The 19,518-nt window shown below is 54.9% G+C and overlaps 1 protein-coding gene across 3 annotated transcripts; it reads left to right on the top strand.

Moving 5' to 3' along the window:
* Positions 1 to 5,577: 5,577 nt before the first annotated feature.
* LOC112544366 (serine protease 55-like) lies at positions 5,578 to 18,891 on the top strand. 3 transcript variants are annotated; one of them, XM_025180426.3, is made up of 5 exons: positions 5,578 to 5,677; positions 6,028 to 6,220; positions 7,211 to 7,467; positions 8,398 to 8,537; positions 18,383 to 18,886. In XM_025180426.3, exons 1-5 carry the CDS (start codon positions 5,617 to 5,619, stop codon positions 18,704 to 18,706), a joined length of 975 nt encoding a protein of 324 aa, XP_025036211.3. In that variant the 5' UTR covers positions 5,578 to 5,616; the 3' UTR covers positions 18,707 to 18,886. The 3 variants fall into 3 exon arrangements, with proteins under 3 accessions (XP_025036211.3, XP_089628784.1, XP_075763912.2); XM_089772658.1 differs by lacking the exon at positions 8,398 to 8,537 and having other exon boundaries at positions 18,383 to 18,521; XM_075907797.2 differs by lacking the exon at positions 5,578 to 5,677 and having other exon boundaries at positions 5,929 to 6,125; positions 18,383 to 18,891.
* The last annotated feature ends 627 nt before the right edge of the window (positions 18,892 to 19,518 follow it).

The raw sequence follows: 19,518 nt of genomic DNA, 5'->3' as shown, positions 1-19,518 counted from the left end.
TCACAGTCTCTCTTGGGACTTAAGCCATAGGCTCCTCTGCTTCCTGGAACTGCACCTCTCTGAGCCTTCAGCATACCTGGCTTTCACTAATCCCCCTTCATTTACTACTCCCCACTCACTCACTGGACGGTGCAGCTGATCCCACTGCTCACACCAACTGTCCCAGAGGTATGGTAGCAATGCACTGGAACTGCTCTGTAGGAAGCCAGGCAGGGATCTGGGGCAGCCTCTTCTCTCTGAACTGTCACCAGGAGAGGGAGGTCCCACAGCTTCACCCTCCCTGGGTCTGACCTCCAAGCAGTCAGCATCCCCATCCACCCATTGTGTTCCCCGCAGTGAGGCTGCTCTGCACCCCAACTCTGCAACCAGCAGTGACTCAGCTGATGTGTACAATGGGGGGTTACTTGCTGGCAGGGATGCCGTGTAGAACAGAGTTTGTTGGCACCGAAAACAGGAGCATTCAATCAAGTCCATCTTGAGGGACAGGGAGCCCAGGGCCAGGGCCTTCCCCGCGTACCCCCATCCAGCCCACACTGACCTGCTTCCAGGTGCTTGGCCCCTGACTGGCCCGTTACTCCCCCGGCCTTTGTCTCACTTTGCCAGGAGTCACCTAGTCACCCCCCCACCCCCATGGAGTGGTGCAACACAGGGAAACTGAGGCACACTGTATTCATGCAAAGCAATCAGACTCACCTCCACTCACATACAGAATAAGAAGAGAAAATCCACTTTCATCACAATACCACATCTACTGTCTCCCTTATCCACAGGGCCTTACCCTGTCACAGAAAGCTATTAGGTTTTTTGCTTTGACCAGATTTGTTCTTGACAAATCCATCCTGACTGCCACTTATCACCTTATCTCCAGCATGTCTACAGACTGATTGCTTAGTTATGTGCTGTATGAGCTTCCAGGGCGCTGAAAGCCCCAATTCAAAAACTCAATATTTGGCACTGTGATAAAGGTGGGGTCCTGGCACGGGTGGCCCTAGAGTAGCTGCCAGCAACTGGTGCCCTAGGCGACCCATGCAATCGGCGCCCCCACCTCCAAACCCCTCAATGATATTGTGCCACCATTTGGCGCCCCATTTAACTTGGCACCCTAAGCAACCGCCTAGTTCACCTATATGGACAGGCCGCCCCTGGGTCTTGGGTAGGAATACACACAAGTAACTGGTTCCCCAGGAGCAGCCCCCCACAGGGCCACCTGCCTGCCTCAGGCTGGTGGCTAGGCCAGGAACCAGTCCCACGCAGCTGGCGGGGAGGCCCTGTTGGCGGCTGGGGCTGGGAGCCGGCAGCTTTTCATGGGACTGGGAGCTGGAGCCCTGTGGGGCTGGAGTGGTCCCCCGCCCAGGATCCTGCTACTGGGTTAACCAGTTCAATGTTAACGCTTAACCAGTTAACGGGTTAATCGGGATTTTACATCCCTAGTCCCAGGGGAGCCAACTGAGGTCACCAAAGCTCTGTCTACACTACCAGGTTATTTCAAAATAAGTTAATTTGAAAGGATAACTCCAAAAATAACTCTTTCGAAATAAGCTTATTCCTTTTCACAAGCAGGAGTTATTATTTCGACATAACAGGCTTGGTTGTGTGGACACTCACCTTGCTATTTAGAAATGACTCCCCAGTGTAGATGTGCCCTTGGGGAGCTCTGCAAGAAATGGGACGGCCCATCCCCAAAGCTGATGGTTGTTCCAATATTTAGTCACCAAGCCAGCACAGAACAGCTTCTTTGTTACTTTATTGGTCAATCAGAGCCCAAACCATGCAGTGCCCTTAAAGTCCCCAGCCACTGGCTGCCACCCCCAGTCACCCCACGCAGTCAGGGCAGGGCGCTATGGATGTCTAACATTCCAATCAGATAACGTCACAGGCGCATTTGCATTTTTCCTTCTTCGCCTGCCCTAGAGAGAGCTTTTTGCCCTGCCCAGGAGCTGGGCTCAGCTGTGACCAGCTGCAGCCTTTCCACGCTGTACTTGGCTTTGCTTTGGTATAATCCCTCTGCCCGGCTCTATCACATGATTGTTGTGGCTGTAGGTTTATTGGATTCAGGCTAACAGGTTTGGATGTATCCTGCTTGGATACAGCCGGAGATCTGGAGATCCAGAGATCTCAAAGCACTTTCCAAAGCAGGTGGGTGTGTTTATGTCCCTTCCCTGACGGGGAAACTGAGGAACAGGAAAGCACCCCCCCCCCATCCCTCCATGAAGGTCTCCTGTGTGCTCTACATGTGCACATTTAATAGTTACTACAGTGGTCCTCAAATTTTTTATCTCGCACCCTCCCTTGGCCCTTCCTGTACCCCCAACAACTCCTGAGTTAGAGAGGGGGGTGCAGTTCTGGGGTAGCTTGCAGACAGGTACAGGGGGACCGAGGCTGGTGTTGTGCTGCACGTGGGGGCGGGGAATGAGTTTTCCCAACCCCGGGCTGCATTTCATACCAAGAGAAGCAGCAAGGAAAGGAAGCCGGTGGTTTCCAGTCACAGGGCCAAGGAGCTCTGGAAATTCCTGAGGGGCCATGCTGCGTTGTTTAGGGGCTTTACATTCCTGTGAAAGTCTGGCCCCTGACATGTCATTGCAGCAAAGTCCCTCCCGTGTGGGATGCAGAGCCTGGTGTCCTGCAGTCCCCTCTCTGAGTCCCACACATGAGACTGACTGGCCCCTGCTGCCTGGCCTGCCACACGCCTACTGCTGCCTTCTCCTGGTCTTTGCCTGGCTTCCCTAGCAGCAGCATCTTGGGATGCAGGTGACAAAGGGCAGCAAGAGTCACCCCCCTTGTTCCCACTACCTCGGCACTAGTGCAGTACCTAGGGAAACTGAGGCACACACAGTCCTCATGCCAACCAGCCAGACTCACGGCATAACAAGGGGACTCACATGAGGTTTTGACAGAGCACAGAGCACACGCACACCCCTGATTGGGAGGCCAAGGCTGGAAATCAAGGTGGCGAACGTGGAGGCAACATGTTCCCCAGAGGCACAAAATTGCCCAGGAGCCATGAGGGAGAGTGGCCGACTGGCCATAGAATCATAGAACCATAGAGCTGGAAGAGACCTCAGGAGTCATCAAGTCCAGCCCCCTGCCCTAGGCAGGACCAATCCCAACTAAATCAACCCAGCCAGGGCTTTGTCAAGCCGAGACTTAAACACCTCTAGGGATGGAGATTCCACCCCCTCCCTAGGGAACCCATTCCAGTGCTTCCCCACCCTCCTTGGGAAATAGTTTTTCCTACCAACCCTTTGCACCCAGAAACCCACGGCAAAGGGAACTGAAGAGTCTGGGAGGGGAGTGTGATGAAGTGGAGGATTTGTGGGGGAATTGAAGGGGCTGCCTGCAGTGTCCCCAGCTGTTACTGGTTTAATGATGGGAGGGGGAAGGAGTTTGTAGTTCCAGGGACCAGAACAGAACTGGAGCCCCCAGTAACTGGTGACCTGGAGACCCCGCTCATATGGCACAGCTGGGTCTGGCCAGTGGGAGGCCAATGGGCTGCAGGGAGAGGACCCTGGTGACCTGCCCAGCTGATTCCAGCCGGGGGGGGGGGGGGAAAGGACGGAGGAGAGGGGAGGCAGAGAAGAGAGGGGCCCTAGTGACCCTGGTTACCTGGGCAGAAGACAGAGGCCAGGGGAGGGGCTGCTGGGGAGGGATTTCATAGAATCATAGAATCATAGGACTGGAAGGGACCTCAAGAGGTCATCGAGTCCAGCCCCCCGCCCTCAAGGCAGGACCAAGCTCCATCTACACCATCCCTGACAGATGTCTATCTAACCTGTTCTTAAATATCTCCAGAGAGGGAGATTCCACCACCTCCCTTGGCAATTTATTCCAATATTTGACCACCCTGACAGTTAGGAATTTTTTCCTAATGTCCAATCTAAACCTCCCCTGCTGCACTTTAAGGTTGGGGGGCTGGGCTGGAAGAAGGGGGCTGCTGGCCTGGGCAGGGGGAGCAGGCAGAGCCCACCTGGCTGCAGGGGAGACTCAGACGAGCTGGGCTGAGGGGGGCCAGGCCTGCAGGCCTGAGAGTTCCTGTGCTGGGTTCAGTGCTCAATGAACCCTCCTGTGTGCCGCTGGCGGAGAGTCGCTCCGGTCTGAGAACAGGGCTGCACTGGCCCCCTGCGAGTGGAGGCCCCGGGGCCTCAGGGCAGAGCCAGGCGTGCTGGGAGCTCAGAGAGGGGCGGACCCAGAAGTCAGAGGGGCTCAACCCCTGAAAAAGTGAGAGGAACCACAGGAAAGGGCGGTCACGCTGGAGGGGGCTCCCCCCAGGGACTGTATGGGCTAAGCATGGGCATGACCTGGGAGTTTGTGACGGGGAGCAAACTGGGAGTCCAGTGACTGTCTGACAACCCCCCACCCCCACTCCATGATTTCCAGCAGGTTTCCTCACTGCAATATGTACAAATGTTACTTAACACCCTCTTCTCTCCCCTCCTCCCCCAGCTCTCTTGGCTCCATACAGCCCCCCTGCAGTATAATAGCCTATCTCAGGCCTTGCTCTCCCAGCCTAGAACCACACCCCGAGCCCGGTTCTTTGTTGGGCCCATCCTGGTAGCACCCACCCCCAGAGGGAGTGATGCTCCCAGAATACCAACCTGCCAGGTGGGTTGTTGCCCAGCTGACCTGGCTCAGCCCACCCAGCAGGTGTGCTTCCACAGCCACAGCCACTACCCAGTCCCCATATCCTTTCTGCCTCTCTTCTGCCAACAGCTCCCCTAAGCCCCTCTCTTTCATCCTCCCTTCTGCTCCTCCTCTCCCCAGCCCTTTGCCCCCTCTCATCTTGGACCCACTTCCCACCAGGCTGGGGGAGGTGCCTCTGGTTCCCAGACTCTGGATCCCCCTGTAATCACTGCCTGGCAGAGTTGAACATGTGGCCTTTGGAGCTTTGTGTAGGAGACTCTATCGATTGAGCTATAAAGCCAGTTGAGTCTCAGCTTAGGCTGTAGAGCTCCCTTGTTCGGCTCTCTTGCTGCAAGTGGTCTAAGTGTAACTCCATGGGTCAGTGACCCACTGTGTTACACCCCCCTCTTCTGTCTCTTTTCTGAGGTCCAGGCTGCAGGGTGAGTTCACAGCTGACCCTTGGCAATAACAAACTGCCTTGTCACACATGCCGCAGCCGGGGAAACTCAGGCAGGCAGACAGTGTTCCTGCAAGCCACAAAGGAAATTGCCCCTCATAGCTGCATCACAGGCCCCTTTCGTCCAAAACGAGCTGAAAAGAGGAACAAACCCCCCCTCCCCCGCAAACACACACACATGCACAAAGATTAAACATGGCTTCCGCTGCTCAAAGGGGCCCAGCCACAGCCCAGGATAGAAACTCGTCAATTTCAAAGGCCTGAAAGGGGGGGCTGTGGTCATCCAGTGGGGGTGGGAGGGTGACCGGCTGGGGAAGTATGAGGGACTGGCACCCTTTGCACTGCAAGAGACCAGGAGGAGAGTGCAGGGACGAGGGGAGTCACATGTCGGGACAAAGGTACATCTGGAGATGGAGAGCGGGGTTGCGTGTGTGTGCACCTTTAAAGGTCACTGTGATGTCATTGCCTGCTCTACTGTGACATCATGGCAGGCAGACCCTCCCCCTGCACCCACCTAGGCCTCCCGTGGCTGGAGGCAGCCGATGGCAGCGTGGCAGCTGCTGCAGCTCCTCCTCCTCGGGGCCACGGGGACCTGGGCGTCAGGTGCGTGCCAGGGAGCAGCTGCCCCTCCCCCAGTCATGCCCTGCTCCCCCAAAGAAGGGGGCCAAGTCATCCCTCCCATTGATTGGCCAGGGTGACCCCACCCCGGGTCTGGTGCTGTCCCTGCATGTGATGTCACAGCAGGCTCTGATATACACAGGGGCTGTGATGTCATCCAGTGAATGGTGATGAAGGGACCTCACACAGGCGTTAAATGGCCCACCTATAGAAGCTGCAGATGGGAAGGGCTGGGAGCCAGGACTCCTGGGTTCTCTCCCTGGGTCTGGGAGGCATATGGGGGTTGGTGGGTAGAAGAGGAGCAAATGTTTCTAATCTGGGTTCTTGTCACCCAGGCTGTGGCTTCCGGCCGGGATACGACAGCACTGGCCCCTCCTCTGCATCCCGCATCATTGGGGGTCACAAAAGCCACCCCGGGGAATGGCCTTGGATTGTGAGTCTCCAGATCCAAGGGCAGCACTTCTGTGGGGGGAGCATCATACACTATTGGTGGGTGCTGAGCGCAGCCCACTGCTTCCACGACACCCGGTAAGAGGGGCTGCAGGTCAGGAGTGAGCGAGGGCAGGGCTGGGCTGGCAGAGGTGGTGGGTCTAGAGTGAGAGGCACTGGCTGTCCCCATCGTGCAGGAAATCACCAGGCCCTGCACCCCCATCTGCAGCCAGACATGACTTTCAGCTGGCAGGTAGAAGAGAAGGTTTATCAGGCGACAGGGACACAGCATAGAACGGACTTGTCAGCACAGGAACCAGAAGCAGCCAGCACCATCCATCTGGGGAGAGGGGCTCAGAGCCAAGGGCCCCCATTCTCCTCCTAGCACCCCAAGCCAGCGAGACTCACTCACACCCCCAGCAGCCTGTATCAGCCCTGCAGCCTGCCCTGCCTCTAGCTTTTGTCCAGTTTAGAGGCAGGGGAAGGGTGTCACCTGGCTACACAGCCTGTCTCAGGCTCAGGTTTCAGAAAGCATCAGTCATTGGTGTACGTGGGAAAGGGTGTCACCGAAATTCCCATCCCCATCTAGGTAGTGGTCAGTACCCAGGGAAACTGAGGCATACACATGGGGTTGCTACAGCACAGTAGAAATCACATGAAATATAACAAAGAGAACAGAGTAAATACAATCCCCATTTTGTCACACTGGCAGGGCTGGGGGCTGGCAGGGGCTATGTCTTGGGAGTGAGGGGCACCAGCAGGGCTTGGGGAGCTCAGGGAAAGGCTAGCAGGGGCTGCAGGTCGGGAGTGAGGGGCACCGGCAGGGCTGGGGGAGCCCAGGGCTGGGCTTGCAGGGGCTGCAGGTCGGGAGTGAGGGGCACCGGCAGGGCTGGGGGAGCCCAGGGCTGGGCTGACAGGGCTGCGTGTTGGGAGTGAGGGGCACCGGCTAGGCTGGAGGAGTCCAGGGATGGCTTGTCATGGGGCTGCAGGTTAGGAGTGAGGGGCACTGGCAGAGTTGGGGGAGCGCAGGGCAAGGTTGGGTTAACTGCGGGTTGGGAGTGAGGGGCTCTGTGATTTTATCCATGCCAGGCCACAGGACGTGCTGGTGGCAGCTGGCACTGTGACCCTGGGCATGGGCGGTGTCACCCGGCGGGTTCGGCAGATCCTGCGCCACCCCAGCTACAGCCGCAAAACCTACGACTCAGACCTGGCCCTGCTGCTGCTGAGCCGGCCCCTGCCCCCTGGCCGGGAGCTGGGTTTCGTGTGCCTGCCTGGGGAGCCAGACGATGAGGATGACAGCCAGTGGGGCAGCTGCTACGTGGCCGGGTGGGGCACCACGAAGTACGGTGAGCGAGGGCCCCAAGGCTGGGCAGCTTGTCTAGCCAGGGTGGGTCTGGTCTGGTCTGGGGTGCAGCCGGGTGGTGGCTGGCTGGGGTAGGTGGGTGCAGTGGCTTAGTGAGGGGGAACCAGCAGGGAGTTGCCCCTGGGCACCATGCTGGGAGGGGCGCCAATTTAGTCCTCTTCCACTCCCCCTGTCATCCCTCGGCTGGCCAGCTCCTCCTCCACCCGCCACTGTCAGTTGGAGCCACTTTCCCACCTCTCTGCCCTCGGCCTGGCTCTCCTCCATCTCCACCGGCAGGTTAGTGTGTGCAGGGACCAGGCCTCAAACTGGAGGGGGCGAGGGAAGACGTGGTACAAGCCCCCCAGGGCTGGGCTCAGCTGTGTGCCAGGTTGAGGGCCCCGCTGTGCGGCAGCAGGCACAAATTTTGCCTTTGCTCCCACGTGCATAACACCCTCGCTACGCCCCTGGGTGGGTGTCAGGGGCAGGTCTGGCTGGAAGGTTGGTCTGGAGCTTGTCCAAACAAGAGTTCAGGGGTCCCCCGCATGGAGTGTGACAGGGCAGGGTCAACCAGGAGGGCAGTGGGGGTACTGTGGCTTCAGGGGAGCCATGCCCGGGAGGTATCAGGCATAGGTTCAGCCAAGTGGATGACAGGGGGAGGGGGCAGGGCTGGCTGGGGCTGGGTCCTGGTAGGGGGAGAGTCCCACAAGGCGGCAGGGTTGTCTGGGTCAAGTTAGGGGTGGGTCCTGCAGGAGCGGTGAGGGGAGGGTCCCACTGAGCAGGGCTGGCTGGGAGCAGGTCCTAGCAGGGATGGCAGGGGGAGGGTCCCACAAGGGGCAGGGCTGGCTGGGGGCAGATTGGGGTGGGTGCTGGTGGGGACGGCAGAGGACGCCGGGCCGGGGGCGTGTGGCCGGGGCTGCAGCCACATCTCTCGCAGGGCAGGAGCGGGTGTCGAGGGCGCTGCTGGAGGTCGGGGTGCAGGTCGTGGACTGGCTGCGCTGCATGTGGTGGATGGGAGCTCTGACCCAGAACATGATCTGTGCCGGACACGAGGAGGGCGGCCGGGATGCCTGCCAGGTGGGGCACCCAAGCTCCTCTCCTGCCCTCCAGGACCCCCTGGCCCTTCCCTACCCACCCTGGTGCTCCCAGCCCTTCCCTGCCCTTTGGGACCCTCAGCCCTTCACCCTGGCCCCCAGAATCTCCACTCACTCCTCTGACTTGGTACCCCATTTCCCGCAGCCCCTCCTCCAACCAAGGCCCCATAAACCAAAAGCCCTCCCTTTGCCCAAACCTCTCCCCTCTAAGGGCTCGACAACTGCCCCAACCACCCCAGGGAGGACCAGGGCCCCCATATGCAGATCCCCATAAATCCCCAAACCTCTCCCACCCACACACTCTGGACAGGTCATACCCCTCTACCACTCGGCTACCTTCCTTTTTGTCCCTGTCCTCTCACCCCCGGATTGCTCTTTGGTTCTCCTCTTGTCTTTCTTTCCTGCATCTGGCTCCTTTCTCCCAGTATTGCTGGTTCATGGCCTCCTTCACATCCTTCCCTCACAATCTCCAAAGCTCCCTTCCTCCTTCGCATCCTTCCCTCATGGCCTCCAATGCCACCTTCCCTTATGGCCTCCTTCATGTATTTCTTCCTTCACTTCCTTTCTTCGTGGCCTCCTACTTTCCTCTTCCACATCCTTCCCTTATGGCCAGCCACGCATCTTTACTCCATGTTCTTCCTTCACAACCTTTTTTACATTTTTCCTCTTTCTTGGCCTTCCCTTGCAGCCTCCATCATCATATCTTTCCAGCTTCACTTCCTGCCGTCATGGTCTGCTATGCATTTCTCCTCCTTGCATCCTTCCCTCACAGTCTCCTTCACATCTTTCTTTCTTCAGGGCCTTCCCCCTGCCCTGCTTCATGTCTTTCCTCCTTCCTGGCCTTCCCTCATGTCCTCCTATGCATTTCTCTCCCTCACTTTCTTCCCTCTCAGCCCCCCTTTGCTTCTTTCCTTGTTAGTCACTTTCTGTCATGGCCTCCTTCATGTCATTCCTCCTTTGCTTCCTTCTCTCACACCTCCTTAACATCTTTCCTTTTTCACAGTCTTCCCTTGTGGTCATCTTCACATATTTTCTACTTTGCTTCCCCCCCTCAAGGTCTCCTATGCTTTTCTGCTCCCCTCAGCCTTCCCTCTGTGATGTAGTGGGCGCTCTGTTTGGGCAGGCATTCACTGGTTGCTGTATTTGGGCTGTGGGTGACCCCTACTGGCCTGTGTCTGTAAGCACTGCCCAGCAGGGGGAGCTGCCTGAGATCACGTAGACCAGTGGTCCCCAACCATTTGAAGCTCCTGGGCACCGGGGGCGTGGCCATTCGCCTGCCGGGCACCATAGGGCGGGGACACTCACGCACCCGGGGGCGGGGCTGCGCAAACGCCACACCCCCATGAGCCACATGCCTGGGGCCAGCAACCCTATGCGCCGCGTGGCCACGGGCGGGGGGGGCGCCCATTCGCTGCAAGCCTGGGGCCAGCGTCCTCTAGAGCCACGCGCCCAAAGCCGGCACCCCCCCTATAGCTGCGTGCCCGGGGGCGGGGAAGCAAATTCGCCGTGCGCCTGGGGAACAGAGCGCCCAATTCGCCGCGCTCCCGGGGCCGGCGCCCCCCATGCGCCATGTGCCCGGGGCCGGCTCCGGCACCATGCATGCGCCACGCACCCGGGGCGGGGGCAGCCCCGAGCACTTGGAGGGCACAAACAAATGCCCCCGCAGGCGCCATGGTGCCCACAGGCACTGTGTTGGGGACCACTGACATAGACAAAGACCCAACCTGTCCTGCCTGTGGAGGGCAGGGACTGAACAAAGGAAGTGAGTGTTCGGGGGAAGGGTCAGTTTCATCTGAGGGAATCCATGAAGGGGACAGACTAAGCAGAGGGTTGGGAATTTAGGGGCCTAAGCACCCCATCCCAAGGGGTCTGAGGCATTCCTGTCCCTGACTTCTGTAGCCATCACGTTTATGCTCTGTTGTACCCTGGAGAAGCAATAAACCCTCTCTATTCTACTGGCTGGCGGAGTCTGTTCTGGCTGCTACAGGGGTGCAGGATTGGGGGGAACCCTGACGCACCGTCACACCCTCGCAACCTCCTTTGTTGCTCTCCTCCTTCACAGCCTTCCCTCCTGGTCTCCTTCCTGTCTTTCCCCCTTGGCAGCCTTCCCTTGTGGCATCCATTGCATTTTTCTTCCTTGCATCATTCCCTCGGAGGCTCATTCATATCTTTCCTTCTTTGAGGCCTTCCCTCACAGCCCACATGACTGAGGAACTGGCCTTCCTATGCAAATTTGACACAATCTCCCAGGGATTGAACAATGACATGAACTGGATGGGCTGTTATATTCAACCCCCAAATTACATGAAAAGCTAGGTATGGGACACTTACAGCCCACTCTATTAGCCTCATTTAACATGGGCACTATAATTGACTGGTTTTTTCCCTCCCCCTCTCCCTTCTTTTCTTCTTTAAATTTGGGGGTTCTCTACCTTTTGCTCCACTCATCTGAAGAAGTAGATTGTGCCCATGAAACCTCAAGTTACTTTCCTGATTCTCTCTCTCTCTCTCTCTCTCTCTATATATATATATAAAGTATAAATCATATATATAGTAGCCCAATGTCTGTGAGTCTGTAACGCTGAAATGCTGGCTGTTCCCTCTGGGCAGCCCATGCTGCATGGGGAGTGCGGGGCCCAAACAGCCGCTTGCTCCCCCCGTCAGCCTGGCTGAGTGGCGCAGAAGTCAGCCAAGTGCCACGGCGGGAGGGGAAGAGGGGTGGGACGGTGACATGCGGCGTGACAGCGGCTCCAGGCCCCGCCCCCTGGCCGTGAACATCACTGCCCCACTCTCCTTCACCTCCCACTGTGGCACTCGACTGACTTCTGTGCTGCTCAGCCAGGCCGCTACATGCAGCACTGGGAGTGCAGAGCCCAAACGGCCATTTGGGCTCCACGATCCCCCGAGTGAGAGGCAGGAGAGGGAGGAAAAGAGAAAAAGAGAGACAGACAGAGAGGCAGGAGGCAGAAGACAGCTGAGAGAGGGGGGGGGGAGGCAGTAGGAGGAGAAGAGAGAGAGAGACAGAGCGAGAGACTGGATGCTCAGGAGAGAAGACTGACCTGGATGAGAGGCCTGAAAATCCTGTCTTATGACAGGCTAATTGGCTAGTATATATATATTAGTCTCTGATATGCTACAGGACAATTAATTTTTTAAGCATCCTTTGGTCTTTCCTCCTTTGTGGCCTTCCGTCACGGCGTCCTTCATGTATTTCCTTCTTCACTTCCTTCCCTCATGGGATCCTATGTGTTTCTCCTCCTCGCATCCTTCCTCTGTGGCCTCCTGTGATGACGCAGTCGGGGTTCCCCCATTCCTGCACCCTCATAGCAGCAAGAACAGACTCCGCCAGCCAGTAGAATAGAGGGGTTTTATTGCTTCTCCAGGATACAGCACAGCATAGATGTGGTGTGTTTACAGGAGTCTGGGCCAGGATACCTCAGACCCCTTGAGATGGGGTTCCTAGGCCCGTGGATTCCAGCCCTCTCCTTAGACTGGTTCTTCCATGATTCCAGCCCAAGACAGACTCTTTCCCCAACCCCCCAGATCCTTTGTTCATCCTCTTCCCTTAACTTGTATAACTGGTTTTAGCCACTGCCCTGGGGCAGTAAGGCAGCCTCTGCTGAGCCGTGCTTACAGACAGCTGCCAGTGGGGGTCACCCACAGCCCACAGCCCACAGCCAAGCATAGCAACCAGCAAGGAACTTACACTACACCACATCTCCTTTGTATCCTTCCTTCTTTGTGATCTTCCCTCTTGATCTCCTTACTGTATTTCTTCTTTTTCATCCTTCCTTCCTGGTCTCCTTCACATCCATCCTCCCTCTCAGGGCCTCTTTGCATTTCTTCTTGCACCTTCTCCTGCATCTTTCCTCCTTCATGGTTTTCCTTCCTGGCCACCTCCATGTTTTTCCTCTGCAGCCTTTCCCTGCAGCCTCCTTTGTATCTTCCCTCCTTCGCAATCTTTCTTCACAGCCTCCTTCACATATTTTCTCCTACTCTTTCTTCCCCTGAGGTCTATTCATTTCACCTCCTCACATCCTTACCTCACAGTCTCCTTAGCATTGTTCCTCCTTCGCAGCCTTATCTCATGACCTCCTTAGAGTGTCTTTCCTTCTTTGCAACCTTCCCTCGCAGCCTCCTTCACTTCTTTCATCTTTTGAAGTCTTCCCTCACAGCTTCCTTTGTGTCTTTCCTCCTTTGCAGCTTTCCCTCATGGCCTTCTACACATCTTTCCTCTTTCATTTTCTTCCCTCATGGCCTCCTATAATGCATTTTCCCTTCTTGTTGTTCCATTGCAGCCTCTGTCTCATCTTTCTTCCTTCGTGGCCTGCTTTGCGGCCTCCTTCAGGTTTATCCATTTGCAGACTTCCCTCATGGCCTCCTTCATGTCTTTCCTCCTTCACTTCCCTCCCTCATGGCATCCTATGTGTTTCTCCTCCTCGCATCCTTCCCTCCTGGCCCTTCCTCACGTCTTTCCACCATTGAGGTCTTCCCTCTTGGCCATCTTTGTGTCTTTCCTGCATCACAGACTTCGCACAGAGCCCCCCATTCATTCCTCTCTCTCATGTCCTTCTCTTGTGGCCTCTTTTCATCTTTCCTCCTTCATGGCCTTCACTCGAGGCTTCCTTCATGTCTTTCCTCCTTTGCTTTCCTCCCTCAAGGCCTATGCCTTTCTCTTCTTTCCCTGGTAAGACAAGCTGGTCGCCTGCCATATTTGCTTTTCTTACTGCACATTGGGATGGTTTGTTCCTGTGCCTTCAATAAGGCTTTTTAAAAATACTGCCAGCTCTCCTGGGTTCCTTTTTCCTTCATGTTAGCATCCCAGGGGATCCTGCCCAGCAGTTCCCTGAGGGAGTCAACATCTGCTTTTCTGCAGTCCCAGTTTTGTATTTTACTGCTCTCCTTTCTTCCTTTTGTCAGGATCCTGAACTCAACCATCTCATGATCACTGCTGCCCAGGTTTCCACCCACACCTACTTCCCCTACCAATTCCTCCGTGGCTATGAGCAGCAGGTTGAGCTGACGATGGCCCCTGGTTGGTTCCTTCAGCACTTGTACTGGGAAGTTGTCCCCAGCATTCTCCAAAAATGTCCTGGATTGTCTGTGCACTCTTGTATTGGTGTCCCAGTGGATGTCAGGGTGATTGAAGTCCCCCATGAGAACTAGGGCCTGTGATCTGGAAGCTTCTCGTCATTGTCCTGGCCTTCTTTGTGTCTTTCCTGCTTCACAGACTTCCCACATGGCCTCTTACTTGTTTCTCCTTCTCATGAGCTTCTCTTCAGGAGTCCTTCATATCTTTCCTCCTTCTCAGCCTTCCCTTGCAACCTCCTTCATGTCTTTCCTCCTTCACTTCCTTTGCTCAAGGCATCTTATGAGTTTCTCCTCCTCATGTTCTTTCCTTGCAGCCTCCTTTGCATCTTTTTTACAGCCTTCTGTACTAGCTTCCTTCAAGTCTTTCCTCCTTCATCGCCTTTTATCATGCCCTCCTATGCTTTTCTCCTCCTCATGTCCTTCCTTCATGGCCTCCTTCATGTCTCATTCTTTGCATCCTTCCCTTCTGGCCTTCTTTGAGTCTTTCCTCCTTTGTGGCATTCCCTCCTGGCCTCCGATGCATTTCTCCCCCTCACATCCTTCTTTCCTCATGGCCTGCTTCGCATGTTTCCTGCTTTGCAGCCTTCTGTCACGTCCTTCCTCACGTATTTCCACCATTCACTTTCGGCCTTCTTCATGTCTTTTCTTTTTCATGGTCTTCCCTCTTGGCCTCCTTTCTGTCTTTCCTACTTTACAGCCTTTCCTCTCAGAATCATAGAATCATAGGGCTGGAAGAGATCTCAGGAGGTCATCAAGTCCAGCCCCCTGCCCAAAGCAGGACCAGCCTGCTTCATACCCTTCACTTGTGGCCTGCTTTGCATATTTCCTCCTTCTCATCCTTCCCTCATAGCCTCCTTCATGTCTTTGTTCCTTCATTTCCTTCCCTCGTGTCTTTCTTCCTTTGCTTCCTTCCCTCATAGCCTCTTTCATGTTGTTACTCCTTCACTTTCTTCTCTCATGGCCCCCTTTGTTTCTTTCCTTCTTTGTGGCCTTCTCTGGTGGCCTCCTTCACATCTGTCCTCCTTCTCAGCCTTCCCTGATGGCCACCTTCTTGTTTTTCAGCTTCCTTCATGTATTTGCTCCTTTGCGTCCTTTCCTCACAACCTTCTGTGTGTTTCTCCAGTCAGTTTGTGGAACTCTTTGCCAGGAGATGGTGGAAAGGCTCAAACCATAACAGGGTTCCAATAAAATAAAATAAGTTCAAAGAGGTTAGGTTCATCAATGGCTACTAGCCAGGATAGGCAGGAATAGTATCCTTAGCCTCTGTTTGCCAGAAGCTGGGAATGGGATGGATCATGAGGATTGCCTCTTCTGTTTATACCTTCTGAAACACCTGGCCTTTGCCACTGTTGGAAGACAGGATACAGGGCTAGAAGGACCTTTGGTCTGAGCCAGGGTGGCCATTCTGATGTTCTTATTGTAGAGCAGAAATGTATCTTCCCCCTGCTATTACCCACTAGACCCCACTCCCCTTCCAGAGCTGAGGTAAAGCCTGGAGTCCTGATGGGGGTCTTTCCCTCGCCACAGAATTAGTAACAAAGTAAGATTATACATTAACATTTTAAGGCTAACTAGTGTCCCTTAAGTGACTTGCCACAAGATGTCAGACTATATTAGTGTTAGAGCTGAGTGGGTCTAATATTTATTTAATGTTCTTTATTTTATATAGGAATTACATACAGTGTTCCTGCCAGCTAACTGCTAAGTTGTCTGCCAAAAGAATTAGAATATTCCATTGCCTTAGTAGCCCCTACATAGAGGTCATGTGAGTGTGGGATGGCAGATGGGATCAGTCCCCCTCAATTTGCTGTTTGGCTTATACTGAGCATGCTCAGTAACACTGCTAAAGCCTCTGTCCTCAGTCATCCCCCCCATCTGAAATGGTGCCCCTGCCTCTTATGCATTTCTCCTTCTCACGTCCTGCCCTCGCAACATCCTTCACGTCTTTCCTCCTTCTCAGCCTCCCCTCATGGATTCCTTCACGTCTTTCCTCCTTCCCAGCCTTCCATCATTGGTTCTTATACGCAGGGGCAGCACTAGACTAGCTGCCAGCAACTGGTGCCCTAGGCGACCCATGCAATCGGCTCCCCCACCTCCAAACCCCTCAATGATATTGCGCCACCATTTGGCGCCCCATTTAACTTGGCGCCCTAGGCGACTGCCTAGTTCGCTTATATAGAAGGGCCGCCCCTGCCTACATGTCTTTCCTCCTTCCCAGCCTTCTCTCATGGATTCCTACATGTCTATCCTCCTTCACGGCCTTCCCTCGCAGCCTCCTTTGCATCTTTGCTCTTTTGCTTTCTTCCCTCACACCCTACTTTGTGTCTTTCTTGCCTTGCTTCCTTCCCTCATGGCCTCCTTCACAATGTTCTCTCATTTTCACTCACTTTGGGTATGTTTACACTACAGCACTAATTCGAACTAACTTAATGCAAATTAGTTAATTTGAACGAAGCTAATTCGAATTAGTGCATCTAGACCTAAAAGCTAATTGAGTGGACCCTGAACCGAAGTTAAGGCTGGCCGGAAGCAGTGCCAGCAGGGCATCAGGTTAGGACTTGGAGTGTGGAGCTGCTGCCTCAGGCTAGCCGAGGGCTGTGGTTAAAGGGACCCGACCCCCACCCCAGACAGACAGTTCTCAGAGTTCCCCACTTGCTTGTCTTCCTTGATGAGGGACAGCAAAGCAGTCCTGTCTTGGAGTGCCCTGAGTGCCCACACTCGGCACATCACAGCACTCAGCCATCAGCCCGGCTGCACTTGCCGCAGGCTGCCATCTGGGGGGGTCAATCGGGGGGTTGTCCAGATCCAGGAGGCCCTGCAGGAGAGCTTCTACTCCGAGGAGCCCGCAGAGCCACCCCAGTCCTCCCCATTGGGGGCTCGTGCCCCATTCCTCCCTTACCTTCTTCCACTTAGCCCTCTCTAGCCACCCTTCCTGATGTAAAAAATAAAGGACACGTGTCTTCAAAAATAGAAACTCTCTTTATTTAACAAAACGGGGGGGGGGGGGGAGGGGATTAACCTCTGAGGAGACTGGGAAAAGGAGGTGGGAGAGGGGAAGAGAGAGTGTGGGAGAGGGGAGGTGGAAACCTGGGAGGAGGGAGCTGGAAGGGGGAAGCCAGGGAAAGAAGGAAGGGAAGTATAAAAATATGGTACGCCATATCTTCAGTACTGTGTACAGATGTGGTCTCCTCACCTCAAAAAAGATATTTTGGCCTTGGAAAGGGTTCAGAAAAGGGCAACTAAAATGATTAGGGGTTTGGAACAGGTTCCATATGAAGAGAGGCTACAGACACTGGGACTTTTCAGCTTAGAAAAGAGAAGACTGAGGGGAGATATGATAGAGGTCTATAAAATCATGAGTGGTGTGGACAAGGTGAATGAAGAAAAGTTCTTCATTAGTTCCCATAATATAAGGACTAGAGGACACCAAATGAAATGAATGGACAGCAGGTTTAAAACTAATAAGCGAAAGTTCTTCTTCACACAGCACATAGTCAACCTGTGGAACTCCTTGCCACATCAGGCTGTGAAGGCTAGAACTAGAACAGAGTTTAAAGAGAAGTTAGATAAATTCATGGAGGTTGGGTCCATGGAGTGGTATTAGCCAGGGAGTAGGAACGGTGTCCCTGGCCTCTGTTTGTGGAAGGCTGGAGATGGATGGCATGAGACAAATCACTTGGTCATTGTCTTCAGTCCATCCCCTCCGGGGTACTTGGTGTTGGCCACTGTTGGCAGACAGGCTACTGGGCTAGATGGCCCTTTGGTCTGACCCAGTACGGCCGTTCTTATGTTCTAAGCTCAGGGCTCAGGGTCGGGGGTCTCACTGGACCAACTTGATTTTCATGCAAACCTGCTCCTGGGGTGGCCAGGCTGGCAGCTATCCTGCCCTAGATGGCCGCATTCTTGTTCCTAGTGCGAAGGTCGTGGAAGTTGGAGGCCTCCCCCCAAACCTCGATGAGGTCCATGCTCTCCGCACTAGACCAGGTGGGCACCCGCCTCTTGCGGCCCCGGGCAGGCTCCAGGGAGCCACCAGCCTGGTCCTAGGAAGAAGCGGATGACTGGGTGGTAGCAGGTAGCTGGCTCGTGCAGGGTCTGCTGGCTGGGTGCTGGCAGGCTTGCAACTGGCATGAGCACTATAGCCAGACCGTGCCCCTTTAAGGGCTCCGGGTCTGGGAGGGGGGCAGAAAAGTTTCCCTGGTTTGGCCCAGAGTGGCCACCAGGGCAACCTGGGAAGGGCTAGCCGCCAATTAGTTTGAATTAAGTGGCTACACAGCCCTTAATTCGAACTACTTAATTCGAACTAGACGTTAGTCCTCGTAGAATGAGGTTTATCTAGTTCGAATTAAGCGCTCTGCTAGTTCGATTTAAGTTCGAACTAGCGGTTTGCATATGTAGACCCTATGAAAGTTAATTCTAACTAACGGCTGTTAGTTCGAATTAACTTTGTAGTGTAGACATACCCTTTCTCATTTTCTTCTCATTAGTGTAATTGTCTGGTCTTCGCCATCATTGCTTTTCTCCTTTGATAATTGCCTTATTGGTTTGTTTCCCCGTTTTCTTGTTCATTTTTTCTCTTGTTCGTTTGCTCCTCATGGGCAGTTTTTCTCGCTTTTTTGGATTCCTTTCCTTGTTTATTTTTTTTCTCCATTTTTCATTCATCCATCTTCTCAGTTTCTTGGTTTTCTCCTTTGATCATTGACACTTTATCTCATTCTCTTCTCCTCTCTTCTGTTTCAGGGTGACAGTGGGGGGCCTCTGCAGTGCCAGGCTCCCCAGGGCTCCCGCTGGTATCAAGTAGGCATCGTGAGCTGGGGCCGGGGCTGTGGGAGTCGCCAGCGCCCAGGTGTTTACACCCGAGTGGCCAACTATCGCTCCTGGATGGACAAAACCACTGCTGCTGTGGGGAGACCACTAAGGCCCCCAAAAGCCAAACCCACTCTGCAGGGCTCTGTTGCCCAGAATATTGAGTCAGAGGTCACCGGAGGTGGGGGGCACCGCCCATGCCCGGAGCAGCCCCTTGGCCTTGCTGTAGCCCTGGCTCTGGGGAGGTGGCTGGGCTGAGCAAGACGCAAGGCATGCTAGGAAGAGGGAGGACTTGAACACTGCTGTAAGGGACTCCGGGAAGAGGTAAAATGCCACTGCTGCAGCCACCACAAAGGATTCTGGGAAGAGATGGCAACGTTGACAGCTCCGATTGGCTGGTGCTTCGGGAGGGAGGGGAAGGAGGGTGAAGGATCATTAAATATTACATTGTGAAATGGAGAGTGACTGTTATCTGGGAACATGGGGTGGGACCCAAGCCTCCAGGATGGTGGGTAAAGGACACGTACCTTTAGGGGGCCCCTAAGAATGTGGAGAATTCGTCCCACATCTCCGAAATAGCTGGGGAAGAGAGATGGGTCCCAGGAGTCTGGGACAGCAGCATGGGGTGCTTACCCCAGGGAGCCTGGAGAAGTGGGGGGGTCTTGGGGTGATGGGAGCTGGGGCAAGGCAGGGGGAGGGGCTCCCCAGAGAGCTGGAACCTGGTGATGTCACAGTGGAATCTCGGGGCACCCAGATATTTACCTTCAAAGCAGTCTGAAGGAGTAGGTGCCAGGGAGCTGGGAGAGGGGGGTGGGGTTGGAGTGGGGTAATGTTGGGGGCGGGGTGCTCGGATGGTGCTGGATTGGAGGTTTTGGGTAACGGGGGAATCAGAGGGTGGAAGGGCAGGTCCAGGGGACACCCTTGGAATCCAGGAATCAGGGAAGACTCAGCTCAGAGGTGCTAGGAAGGGGGTCAAAGATAGTGAAATAAGGGTGCAGGAGGTTGGATGTGGGGTTGAGGAGCCATGGGGCTGTCTCAGCCCCCCAGGAATGAATTCAGGACTCAGTACC

Source organism: Pelodiscus sinensis, chromosome 22 (genome assembly GCF_052426305.1).
Source record: "Pelodiscus sinensis isolate ZL-2025 chromosome 22, ASM5242630v1, whole genome shotgun sequence".
Taxonomy (NCBI): Eukaryota; Metazoa; Chordata; order Testudines; family Trionychidae; genus Pelodiscus; species Pelodiscus sinensis.
Note: the sequence above shows the minus strand (reverse complement) of the source record. Positions and strands in the feature narration are given on the sequence as shown.

What these genes read in the sequence shown, in the direction of transcription:
- LOC112544366 (XM_025180426.3), top strand. Translation starts at nt 5,617, where the DNA reads ATGGCAGCGTGGCAGCTGCTGCAGCTCCTCCTCCTCGGGGCCACGGGG. An exon ending in CACGGGGACCTGGGCGTCAG is followed by an intron (nt 5,678 to 6,027) that starts GTGCGTGCCAGG and finishes CTTGTCACCCAG; the next exon opens with GCTGTGGCTTCCGGCCGGGA. An exon ending in GCGGCCGGGATGCCTGCCAG is followed by an intron (nt 8,538 to 18,382) that starts GTGGGGCACCCA and finishes CTTCTGTTTCAG; the next exon opens with GGTGACAGTGGGGGGCCTCT.